Source organism: Amblyomma mixtum, chromosome 3 (genome assembly GCF_055824585.1).
Source record: "Amblyomma mixtum isolate Tamu chromosome 3, ASM5582458v1, whole genome shotgun sequence".
In the NCBI taxonomy this organism is placed as follows: domain Eukaryota; kingdom Metazoa; phylum Arthropoda; class Arachnida; order Ixodida; family Ixodidae; genus Amblyomma; species Amblyomma mixtum.
The window spans coordinates 343808838-343821413 of NC_143014.1; the positions used below are offsets into that span (position 1 = coordinate 343808838).

The window sequence follows — 12576 nt, forward strand, 5'->3', positions numbered from 1 at the left end:
TGACAGTGCGCAAATGACACTTTAAGCAAATGTCACTTGTTCAAGGTGGCTCTGAACGCTCCAGTATGGCAGGAGTATAATGCTCTCGCATTAGAAACTGTTCCAATCCGTGCTACACCTGGACTACCACATTGCATAAATGCATGGGTAGTGTGCCGTGTTTTGTAGCAATGTATATATATCGAGCGTTGTCACTACGGAAATCTTTATGAATTTGTTTCCTTGCGCTTGCATTACGTGCTGTCGCCCAGGATGCCTTCCGCGTGAGGGAAACTTCAAGAGGAACCTCATTTAGTGTTCTGGCTTCTATGAACAAGTGTCCAAGGGCGTGTGGTGATGGCTTGGCTAGACTACATGCTGCAAACGCTACTGCATGAAATGAACGTCGCTTCACAGCTCTCGGTCGCTGTTTGTGAAAGTGATCTCAGCGCCTCTTCATCGCGACAGATGCCTCGGCCCGCTGTCGCTTTGTCGTGGCGTTTGCGGAGCCAGGCGAAAGTGCGCCTCTTCGGACTACTAATTCCTCCTCTGTTCTCATTCATGTCGCCATCTCCGCTTTACTGTAGAGCCTAGGCCATCCATTTAGTGTTTATGTCTGTTGGCTCCGTTTCTAGACTTTTGGTGTTGCTTTTCTGCCATGACGCAGTGGCTTCCCGCCGCTCAGGGTAGAGCGCTAATTCTTGCAAGTATAAATAACACCTACAGACATGCACTGGTGACTTATGGTTATAGTCGAGCTGTTCACAAAGCCACAAACTTTGATGGTTGCGCACTTAAAAAAGGTTAGAAACACGATGAAACTTAAAATTATTCCAGATGTACTTTTTTTTTTCAGGTGACTTCTTGCGTCAAGTCGAAGGTGTAGCCTCGAAATGCATGCCTGTATTAATACACGCTTGAACAATAAACTCATGGCCACAAGTGGGCAGCATCGCACAAAAACGAAATATATCACCTCATCGCATGGCCGAAGTGTAGGAAACGAATTCCTCGTTCTCCTTCAGTCACTGACTTCTGTTACTATAGTTTTACTTTGTCGATGAGGCAGACAGCGTGGTCACTTATTCCTCAGTCTCTGTCGCCATAAAGAAGGCTAACAATATTTCTCTTACATTCTTGTTTCTTGATTTTGCGATTATAGTTGTTTTCTCAAAATTCAGCGCATATTGCCAGTGCGATATTTGCTGAATCGGCCACATGACACGGCGAAGATATGCAGACGCACGCTACGTGTGCTTTCTGTGCTCCATCTTGGGCAACCTGCAGTGGCCAGGCGGCGCCACTGGAGCGCTGCGCACAGCGCCACCAACGGCGGCGCCAAGTAATTTGAGGCGGCCGACGCAGCCGGGTTCTTTCGAGTCGTGCGGCGGGAACCATGTCGGTCGTCATATTTTGCGGTTTTAGGGCCATTGAAGACCTTGACAGCTATTTCCGACCACCGATACTCGCGAAAGGACGCCGCCTGCTCGAAAATGGTCACGTCTACAACGTGAAAGAAGTCGACCAGCAAGACATAACCGCGAAGTGTTTCTCGCAACGGAATAGGCATGCATACGACGTCTAACTTCGCGTAAGTAAACAAAGATTTTTTTGCTTATTCTTGCCCACGTGCATGCTTCTTGCCTAAAACACTGAAGGAGAGAAGGAAGTTTGAAAGAGGTTAATCGGGTTGTTGTTGTTAATCGGGTGTTCTTGTTCGCTAACGATGACACATTTTCCTCGCGATTTCGTTCCGCAATTTCACAACATGCCAAACATTTTCCTTTGTCACTCGCAGCTTGCCACTGGGCCGCGGAGGTTAGAGGAAGGCAGGTGCAGCTGCCGGTACGGTAGCCTTGGCGACTGCAAGCACTGTGCGGCTGTAGCATGCTTCATTAATGAGCACGAGCATGCGTCCTGCACCAGCGTTGCTCAAGCGTGGGGAAAGCCGGCGGCTAAGCCTGCGCTCAACGACAAAGCATCTATCAGTGAGCTGTTTGGAGGTATGACGGCTTGTTTTCACTAATGATGGAACGCACTACCGACTGCAACAGTTAACTCATCCGTTTGTCACCTTGGCACTCCCATGCACGGAAGCGCTCTGATGCATTTTCTTGCAGCGCATGTCTGTGGATGGGATACTTATGTTTGCCTTGTCACCACTCATAGATTGTGCATGTGATTTTTGGTGCTGTAAGCGTGCTTGCCCGACCGTTTGTATGAATGAAAATTTAAATTGTGTCAACCAGTCGTGGGTAGGCTTTTTTCTAACAGCACTACTAATGCAGTTTTCGCCCGGACTACCCAGGAAATTATTCCTTCTTAAGAGATGTGCTTGTGAATGAGTGCACGTGAATTGTTATTAACTTGTGCACTACTGTTATGATGTGTGGTTGTCATCCTCTTCTTGCCTTTAGAGAACACCAGTCCTTTCGTCAGCAGAAAAGAACCCCAGCAGTTCTCACCATTTTATGTCCTTGAGCATTTTAAGGGAATTGAGTCCCCATTTACAGAAGTGCTCCAACAAATGGAAATTAGTGAGTCTGAGATTGCTCACCAGCAAAGCGTACGCGAAGAGCAGGAAGAAAACAGGAGATTGTCGCTTCTTGGAAAGCTCAATGCCTTGCTTCAGCCGCCGAGTAAGCCACTCCATGCATTGGAAATTTGTGGCGATTTCCCAAAGGTGGCTGTCAGGAAAAAAGATCACTTCCGAAGCATGACAGCGCAGGAAAGGGCATTTTATGATGAGCGCGTTGTGTGCAAGTCGTTACCTGACCTCTGTGTGGAGACAGCCGGGCAGTCCAGCTGTTTAAGGTATGCCAGTGGTTGCAGAGTAATGTTTCAAACAATATTACCCGATTGATGCACCATTTTCCATTGAATGTGTTGCAGGATTAACCAGATCATACGAACCGGCCAACGCCATTGGCAGCAAAGGATATGTGCTGCAACATTGTTCAGCCGTATCAGACTAGAAAATTTATATTCATAATGAAGGTGCTTTACTTGAAATGAGGCAAAATGGGCCTTCTTTTACCACTATTTTTAACTACTGTATTCAGCCATTCGCGAAAAAAGGTTAACTATGTACAGGCAAATCATCGTATATTTTTCTCTTGCTATCATCTCACCAGTGTGCCATTTACTGATCATGGATAGGCAATAAACTGGCATTTCTGTGCAACACTTGTTCTTAAGAGCATGATTAATAAAAATGGCATTGATGTGGTATTTGCAGTCTTTGTTTATTATTAGACTTGCTACAGCAGTGCAACAAAAAGCTTTCAGAACTGTTTGTCCTTCTGCACAGTTGTACAGCATGACAATGAAGAACAAACATTAAAACAGTATCTGACACGCTGTAATACACAACATGAACACCCATAAAACAAAGCTAAAGAACCATTCTGGATACAAATGCATAATAAACTTGAATGCTGAATGCGGTGCTTGTCTTCAAGATAGCCCCTCTACAGCATGAGACATCAAGGCATGAAATGTTGCATGATAGCATTTAGCACACACACTCTGTCCTGTTACTACAACAGCACAGATCTCAATTGATAGAAAGCATTCCTAACATATAACTGCCTAATACACAGAGCATAATACACTTGTGAGAGCATAGTTGAAGGCCAGTTGGTGTGACAACTTTTAAGGAGCAAAACACTGAACTAATACTAATACACTTAACACAATTACAACAGGAATGTGGTTTTATTTCAAACCAAATGATCTTGGAACAAACAAAGCTTCAGCATATAATCTTGTGGTCACGAAAATCTGGTGCAGGTACAGCGGTTAACGGCACGATGAGCCAAAATTGAACATACGCACTATGCGGTATATTAGCTGCGGGCTTGTTAGAGCTCTGATTAGCTGAGCAACACCATGCCACTTGAATGCCCTACAGCCAAGCCCACGTGACTGTAGATGGCCCTCTCTCCAATTGTGCAGAGTATTTGTGAATAGGAGGCACTATTGCTACCATTAAAGCCGCACGTCATCCAACCTTCATATGCACTACAAAACCAGGCATTGAATAGCTGCACGCATACAATGACAAAGAAAAAAAATGAACACAACCTTGGCATAGCCACCCAAACACAACATCCCAATGTACAGCAATGTATCGCAATGATTAACACAGTTTTGAGTGCTGAAGGAACTCAGTAACTAAAGATGCATGTCGTTGTTTGGTTTTATGGGGTTTAACGTCCCAAAGCGACTAAGGCTGACCCGAAAGACGCGGGTTCGATCCCGGCCGCGGCGGTCGAATTTCTTTGGAGGAGAAATTCTAGAGGCCCGTGTACTTTGCGATGTCAGTGCACGTTAAAGAACCCCAGGTGATCAAATTTCCGGAGCCCTCCACTACGGAGTCTCTCATATACCTTAGTCGCTTTGGGACGTTAAACCCCATAAAACCAAAACCAAACAACGACATGCATCTTTAGTTACTGAGTTCCTTCAGCACTCAAAAACTCTCTTAATCATTCCTTCCGGCTTATTATTGGCGGCTGAAGATTTGCTAGTATGCAGCACATGTGAAAAACTTCAGTCATGCAAGGAATTAATTCCGTTGGCACTCGGTTGTTCAGTATGTTATAAGTCTTAATTCTTTGAATCATCCTTTCAACGTGAATTCTAATCTGTGCAATATTGTATGTATCTCTGACCTCCTCAGGTGTAAACTGGCCACCATGCAAAAATGGAGGCATAACAAGCACACAATTCTGGCCCTCCAAAGCTGTGCGAATACCTGGGAATCCTTTGTCGGCTAATACAATGTCTCCAGGTTCAACAATGCTTAGGAAGCCAGAATCCACAGTAATGTGTGCGTCAGAGACCCTGCCCCCATAAGCACTTGAACGGAAACAAATCATTCCACCAGGTGTTATTGCGACGAGAAACTTCAGAGTGTAGCCTCCCTTGTAGTTTGAATATAGGGTACGCTCTTGCTGCACAGTTGGTGGCTGTTCGGTGCGCACTTCGGTACAGTCAATAATCATGGTACAGCCAGGGTAGTGTTTTTTAAAAGTCTTTGGCATTGTAGCCTGGATTACTGCGGCGGGGGGACGAAAAATCCATTTTTTAGTCGCAAATGAGAGACTCTTCAGAACACTTTTAAAGTGCCGTGACACTGAGGTTTCATTGACTGAAAACAGAACAGCAAGAGACGAGTAACTGATTCCAAGCTTAAGTTTGAGCAAGAAGATAAGCAGCCTGTTTTGCATTGAAATGTCACATTTTCTCTCTGAATGCACCGGCAGCATACTCAATAGCAATGAAAACACAACATGGCTGACATTGCATAGGTCCTCCAGAGCACTGCTAGACTTCGCTAGACTATCATATCCAGCAAAGTAGCTTGTTCTGTGGCTGGGGCCACTGTGCTTGTTCGCAACATCTGGTTTCTGTTGTGTGCCACAGTCCTGCATCTCTCGGTGCGAGACTTGGGTGGATGCCTCCGACCCGTGGATGCAGCTGATAAAGACAGAAAAACTGCCAGCAAAATTGCCTCCACCTTCAGTCTGAATTTCCTGCAAGATGTTGAAAAAGGGATAGAAAACACAATGTATTCTTATTGTCGGAATATGTAACCTAATATATAATATATATAATATATAGGCTAGAAGAGATGGCATAGAGGGAGGGTGCCAGGCTAACTACCTACGGCTCTTCAATATGTACTGAAAGCATAGCACATAGGTGTTTTAGCATTTAGCATTTTTCCTATCTAGAAAGAAAACATTCAAATGCATAATACACACCGGTGAGCCATTAGGCATTATATAACTGAGACAACAAATCACAATCGCACAACAGCGTATTAAATGAGCAACACCATACTTTTGCTGCATGTTTTCTGTTTTCAAATGTGTTAGGCATTAGTATACATGAATCACTGCGTGTTATTTCCCCTGGATCGGTAAATAATTTATAACTGAATATCTGTTTCGGTTTAATCAACCCAACGATGGCTGTGACATTTTACAAGAATAAGTCACGTGAGGCATGAAGAAAAACTGCAATATAACGCCCAATACTTAATCTTAATTGATACAATGCTTAAGGCACCCGGCTTCAAGAGCTTTCCAGCTCTTGAAGCCGGGTGCCTTATGCATTGTATCAAGAGCGTTTGTAAAACAAAAGATGTATCATAAGTTGCAATTTTTTCATACCTCACGTGAGCTAAACACCTCTTAAACATCACAGCCATTGTTCAGTTGATAAACCGAAATGGTGGCAAGAAGAAATTCAATTATAAATTATTTAGCAGTCGTAGGTGGATACCATGTAGTGACCCAGTATTCCAACATCTTATGCATCAGTACAGAGAAGAAAATATACAAATAAAATGAGGTGTTTTAAACACGCAGGTGTGCCTTTTAGGTACGCTTGATGCAAGTTTGCAAGCATTATTTGCCACAAGAGAAGCAGTGATTTCATATATTTTAGTAAATATAAATTTGATCGTTTTCTGGGAACTTGCCACAGATTTAGGAGCAGTGTGAACTTCAGCAGCAGCACATAATAAGTCGAGGCCTTCATGTTCAACTGGAGCACTCGATGTGTCCATTGCTGTAGGCACAATCAGAGCAGGGCAGCTGGCATCGACCTCATCTGTCCCCTGAGGCGATGCAGAAGAGAGGGTGCTGCTCGCTGCTGTGACAGATGAACGCATAGATGCCCTCTGTCTCCACCTGCACCAATATAATGAGATGGTGTTAGCTTTATAGAACTGCATGACTTTGCACAGCACATACCTGCATGCAATTTTAGATATAAATTCCTTTCAGCCTTGAAATAAAAACAAGCCTAAAGTGATAAGCTCATTACACAGTAATGGAGATACCTTTTGAATCTTGCCAGCTGAGCAGCAGGCTGCACTGGTTGCTTCTTGTAGACTGGTGGAAATATTGTTGGCAGGTAACCTGGATGAGTCTCGATGGTACTTTTCTCCTCATTTACAAAGTGTTTGCTACAAATCCTTGAATCCTTATTTGGGCACCAATTTGAGGAGTCTTCACCACTGGAATAAAGCATAGGCAATAAGGAGCAGGATCTTCATGCTGGAAAATGTGATGGGCTAGAACAAGCAATCTCGCCATACGCTGGATGTTAGCTGCTTGAAAAGTATGCCAGAGAGTAGGTAAATATTTTAACATAGATATACGAACTCAGTGCAGCAGCTGACCATGCTTAATATGACACTGAAGTGGCTTTATCCAGCCCTCTATTTTGTTGCAGTACTTTAAACAAGACTGGGAATTTCAAAACTAGTTGCTATCCAGTGCGATGCTATCCAGTGGGCTGCTGTTCGCTTTGTACCAGTTACAGATGCAAAGTTTAAGGAAAAAGCTTCGTCTGACCAAGAGCGCAGGTTGAACAGCACGTAACGAGTCAAACTATGAGCAGCCTCCTTGCATTTTATGAAACGGCTTCGATAGACCCAACAGAAGTTTTCGAAACGACGTCATAATTATACTATTGCATCTAAAAATCAAAAGTCATGGCTTGAACAGTCGGCGCAGGTGTTTTTGGGCGAGTAACTTGGCACCCAGTGTCGTGCATATCCCCCACGCGCATAATCTTACGGATCACCACACACAACGGTGCGACTCGCTCCACACCCCACGACCGGTATTCACCGATTATTATCGTGCTCCGAAGTTCTCACTTCTACGTCTTGGTCGTATGTTGGGTTTAACGTCCCGAAGAGACGCCGTAGTAGAGGTCCGGATAGCGCAGCCCACGGTCATTTTTCTCGGAACGAAATGCGGCCGAAATGCCATACCACGAATTCGCGGGTTTGTCCTTAAAAGCATCGTGGTGCTCTGTCCTTAAAAACGACGAACAGTGCCCCTCGTGCACAGCACGTACACCGCTAATAGGCAAATTTTAAAGCGCGGAGCACGCACTAAAAGCAGGCGCTCTAACCAGCGTGCGGCGGCCCGCGTATGACAGCTCGTTTTCTTCCCCGCTCGCCGCAATCGTGTTTTATTCTTGCGTCTGCACACCATCGGACTCACAAACTAACAAAATTCACTTACTTGACGCGACGCACAGCCGCTATCCACTTCTCTCGTCGTTCTTTTTCCCAGGGTTTTCCCGGAAAGCGATACATTTTGACGGTTGGGGCCCCTTCGTGATTGTGACAATCTTTCACACAGCAGTACCTGCGCTTATTCTTCTTCTTTGCATCCATGGTAGTTGAACCATCGCACGAGCTCACTGTCGCCATCGAAGCTGTGCAAATCACGCACACTGAGATGAAAATACACACGCTGAACGAAACGCACACGCAACGACATACACGCCGGGCGCTTCTGGGCCGCCTCACTGATTGCACTCGGGATCCGCTAGGTGGCGCCACATGTAGCAGTAAACTTCATTGCAGGGTGCGCGCAGGAGTGACATTGCACATTGTGTACCACTGCTTCATGTTTGTACTGGGATGTATCTTTTTCTTTTCTCGACATCCTGGAGACATTTTTTGGAAACCTTACAACTTGTCAGAAAGAATCGCGGAAAGCATCGTCGCCCCCTCAAGCCATTCAACAAGCCCGTCAACCATCTTGCCTTTTCTGTCCCCTCTTTCTCTTCCCACTAGGCGCCCTTCTCAGTATCCGACTACTGATCACGCGTTTGTCAGGCGCGGAGAAGGCTTCACGCCGCATTGGTACTTTTCTTTCGCCCGCAGAGCCCTTCCTGCTCCCCCTCCTCCCACAATGTTGAAGGTATTCCGAACAAAAGTTCACCCGACTCCCCCCCCCCCCCCCCCCCCCACCACGCCGTGTTCCCTCCCGTCGGCCCGCGAGCGGCTACGCGATGCAGGAAAGGGGAAAAGAAAAGAGAGAGGAGGAGTTCAGGGTGAAGCGGCCCGTGGTGGCAGTCTGCCGAACTAAACGGCCATGTCCCGCAAAGCTGGGCTTGGTACATACTGTGCACTTTCAGACGGATGGCATGGACTGTGAAGCTGTCATTCTTGACTGTTCGCGAGCTTGAAATCTTCACGTCGCGAGGTCTTTTCTTCGGAGACGCCACAGGCCCGCACAGACGCTCCGCCTTGATTTTGGCAACGGTACGGGGAGATACTCCGGTGTCCCCACTCACAGCACTCAGTACTTCCCGAACAGACTTCTCCGGAAAACGGATCCTGGTACGGGAGTGCCTTGACAGCTTGGATGTACGAAGCTTCGCGAAAATGCATACAGGAGAGGTGGCCGCGGCCGCTGAGCAGGACGCATTTTCTCAAAAGTGAAAGTGAGCCGGACGGAAAGAGTAAACACGGCCAGGGTAGCCAGGGTTGCGGAGACAGCGAAAACGGGAAATGGAAAAATACGACAAACGCAAAATACAAAAAGCGTTTTTTGTCACGCTGATGACAAAAGTATTATTCACGAAGCCTGGCGGCAAAGCATTTGTTATTTTTCGCTCACCACAAGCAACGCACTCTTTTGTGTCACGGATGCAGGTTGAGCAGCAAAAAGGAGCGCTCTAGCTTTGGCAGCGTTGCACCTGATGTATGAAACGGAGTATAGAAGCCACTCTCTGCGCCTGACCAATGGGGACACGCGCCCGGCGCGAGAAGGAGATACCGTAGATCATGCCGTAGATACTTTGCCAATCTGCGCGCCTGCCTTGGCACGGAGAACGAACAGACGCGGAGCTCGGTTATATAAGAAGGGCGTTGACCGCTGTATGCCTACCCGAGCCGCCGTTTAGGCTTCCGAGAAGGGCGCCCGCTCGACTCCCGGGACAACACCACTCGCCCAGCCACCGACCAACGAGGCAGCGCGAACCATTCTGCGGGACGGCACTCTCGTGTACCTCTGGTCGTCGGACTGTCGCAGCGCCCGTTGAACCTTTTAGTTTGTTGCCTCTCTGTTGTGTTGGTGCACTTTAGGCGCAATAATTCATTTGTATTGTAATCTCTCTAGAGCGTAACTTCGCACGAGTTGCATTGTTTTGTTAATCACCTTGTATATGCTCGTACGAGTGATTGTGAAATCCTCTATATCGTCTGATTGTTGTATAAGTTTTGGTTTGTTTGTGAACCTTTGGCTCGACCCATTCTCTGGGTTGCGACCGGCGAAAGCTGGGCACCAAACGACCAAACCCCTTGTCACTTGGTAGCGGGTCTCTGGCTGAGCTTGCCACGATGAGTAGAGGGCACCTCCTTTGTGTCCGAAACCGCTACCCCCACACGCTCTAAGCGTATCTGAGAACGCACGCTTGAGTGCGCGAAGTGCTCACACAGGGGATGGCGTGGCGCTGCATTTCCTGAAAAAGCTATATAGCCGCCGGGTGACAGATTACGGGGCGGAACGTATGCCCTGATTTTTTTCCGGGGATGCTTTGCTGTCAACGCCACAGGAAGCAGTTTACTAAGTAGAAATCGCAACGACCACTGCAGATTAAATAACCAGGCTGCGTCGATAGTTTGCGGCCATACTTAGAGCGTATAGTTATAAAACGCGATAGTCGATAATCTGACAGCACGGCGAGTAGTTTGATGAGCAATGCTCGCAGAGTTTCCCCCTCTAATATGGTGTCGAATGAAAGACACATGAGTTTGACTGCTGGCCGCACGCTTTTGAGGATATGTCGAGGCTTGCGTGCACAATTCACGACAGCACACAACGCACCGAAGGCCTAATGCTGTTGCCGTCGTAGCCGATGTATTGACCTTACGTGTGCGAGGGCGATCAGCCATTTTACGTATTGTTAGAAGTGGGGCCACAATCCCACCGCTGGAACCAGTGTTAAAGATGGGGCTTCTATCCCACCGCTGGAACCAGTGTTGGAGACGGAGGGTTCCTGGAGATGACTAACTCGTTTAGCCCCGCAGGTACCGGCTCCGAATGACGATGTCGGACTGCGTTATCGAGGAAACTGTACAGAAGGGTTTATTCTACATATTTACAGATGAGAATCGAATCGAATGCGAATGCTCCGATCACACAACAACATCCCGTTAAATACGGTTCGCGTTCCCCAGATCCCTGACTGGGGAACTTAGTTCGAATAACGTTGTCCAATCGGATGGGCCATTGATGACGCTGGCGGTACCACCCGCGGCACGGGGCGGTGCTGAAGCTCTCTCGCTCTCTCACAGCTCGGGGGATGAGAAGGGGAAGATAGTCATCAAACACAGATGCGTCACCTTCACCACTGCCGCAAGTTTTCTGTGCGTTGCCTCCGTGGGAAAGCAGAATCCCGCAGTCTTCTCGCAGGTGGTTGAACCTCCTCGAACTCCTCCGCCGGATGGCCTAAGCACGAGACCCCTTCGACACAGCGTCTTTCAATTAGCAGCCTCGCTCAGCGTGACCATGCGTAGCATCATCCCGTCCGGTGACCCGAAGGCCGACTCGGCCAACGTATACCGCTGCTTCCGCCGTGCTTCCTGTGCATGTCTGCTTCCAGCGTTGCTGCTGCTGTCGCAAGCTCTCGCCGCATCTTTGCCTAACGACGACACTCGTCTGACAGTAATTTCTCCCAGGCCCGTGGGAGACAGCGTCCTTCGATCGGTTCGGAGGTTCGGTGATTTGGAGTGCAACAACCCCGTCCGTCGTCGTCTATGCTTCTGCCGCCGGCGCCAGGCCTCGTCATATCCCTTGCTTTGCGATGATTCACACCCGGCTCCCAGGACCACGTTGTCCACTCTTAACAGTATGTACAGTCGTTTTCAAAAATACACGGCCCACGGCTTCAGCCGGCGGAGCGGCCGCGGGGCCGCACCGCGGCGCTGCTGTCTTCCGCCGGCGCTTGCTGCGGCGCTTGCCCCGCGTGACGACAGCCTTCAGCCCTCACTCTCGAGCTGTTACGTAACGCGCCTGATAAAGTCTGTGTGCGGCGTTCGCCGGTTTCGCCGCTGGGATATTCCCGGGTATTCGCGGGTGTCTGCGCGCGCCGTGTGGGCGCGAAAATCGAGTGTCATGGCATGTTGCTCCCGCTTTGCCGCGCTCACTTGCCGCTGCTTTTGAACAATTATAGGCTCGCGCAGCGCTGAGATACTGCGGTTTGCGGCGGCGAGGCTTTGCTTCTCTGTTCTAATTGCACTTCGCACATATAGTTGTGCCAAAAGTACGGTTTAAATTTTTTTCAGTTCGCTTTAAGGCGCTTTAATGGCCCATTACGGGAAAAGTCGGTCGCGTCTGTGTAGGCAGATGGTGCAAAAAGGAGGGTGCCCTCATCGGCATTGCCTACATCAGAAAAGTAAAGCTGCATTAGGGTGGGTTATGTTTTATTGCTTTGGAACAGTGGATTCTACTGTGAATTACGGATTAAGTTGCATTACGGGCGTATTGCGGTGAATTCTGGCGGACCGCAATGGATTAAGGCTCGATTATGAGATTAGGTTGGATTACATTGAATTGGGTAATTAGGAGTGGGTGATGTGAGATTAGGTTTGATTATGGTATATTATGTAGGGCTTGTAGTGTTAAATTTTAAACTATGCTTTTGACACAACTATACGTGCGAAGTGCAATTAGAACAGAGAAGCAAAGCCTCGCCGCCGCAAACCGCAGTATTTCAGCGCTGCGCGAGCCTATACTTGTTGAAAAGCAGCGGCAAAGCGGGAGCACCTTG

General features: G+C 47.8%; 1 protein-coding gene across 1 annotated transcript; it reads right to left on the minus strand.

Annotated features, from left to right (window-relative positions):
• Nucleotides 1-4189: 4189 nt before the first annotated feature.
• On the minus strand, nucleotides 4190-8377 carry LOC149356190 (uncharacterized). The gene is made up of 4 exons (XM_089584133.1): nucleotides 8034-8377; nucleotides 6836-7012; nucleotides 6473-6683; nucleotides 4190-5519 (listed from the first exon to the last, which is right to left on the minus strand). The coding sequence occupies exons 1-4, from the start codon at nucleotides 8222-8224 to the stop codon at nucleotides 4470-4472; spliced, it is 1629 nt and encodes a 542-aa protein (XP_089440259.1). The 5' UTR covers nucleotides 8225-8377; the 3' UTR covers nucleotides 4190-4469.
• Nucleotides 8378-12576: the final 4199 nt, after the last annotated feature.

Excerpts from the sequence above, each read along its gene's own strand:
- LOC149356190 (XM_089584133.1), bottom strand. The coding sequence starts at position 8,224 with ATGGCGACAGTGAGCTCGTGCGATGGTTCAACTACCATGGATGCAAAG. Across the intron at positions 7,013-8,033 it reads GCGGCTGTGCGTCGCGTCAA|TGGTGAAGACTCCTCAAATT; the intron begins GTAAGTGAATTT and ends GCTTTATTCCAG. Across the intron at positions 5,520-6,472 it reads ACACTGCTCCTAAATCTGTG|GAAATTCAGACTGAAGGTGG; the intron begins GCAAGTTCCCAG and ends AACATCTTGCAG.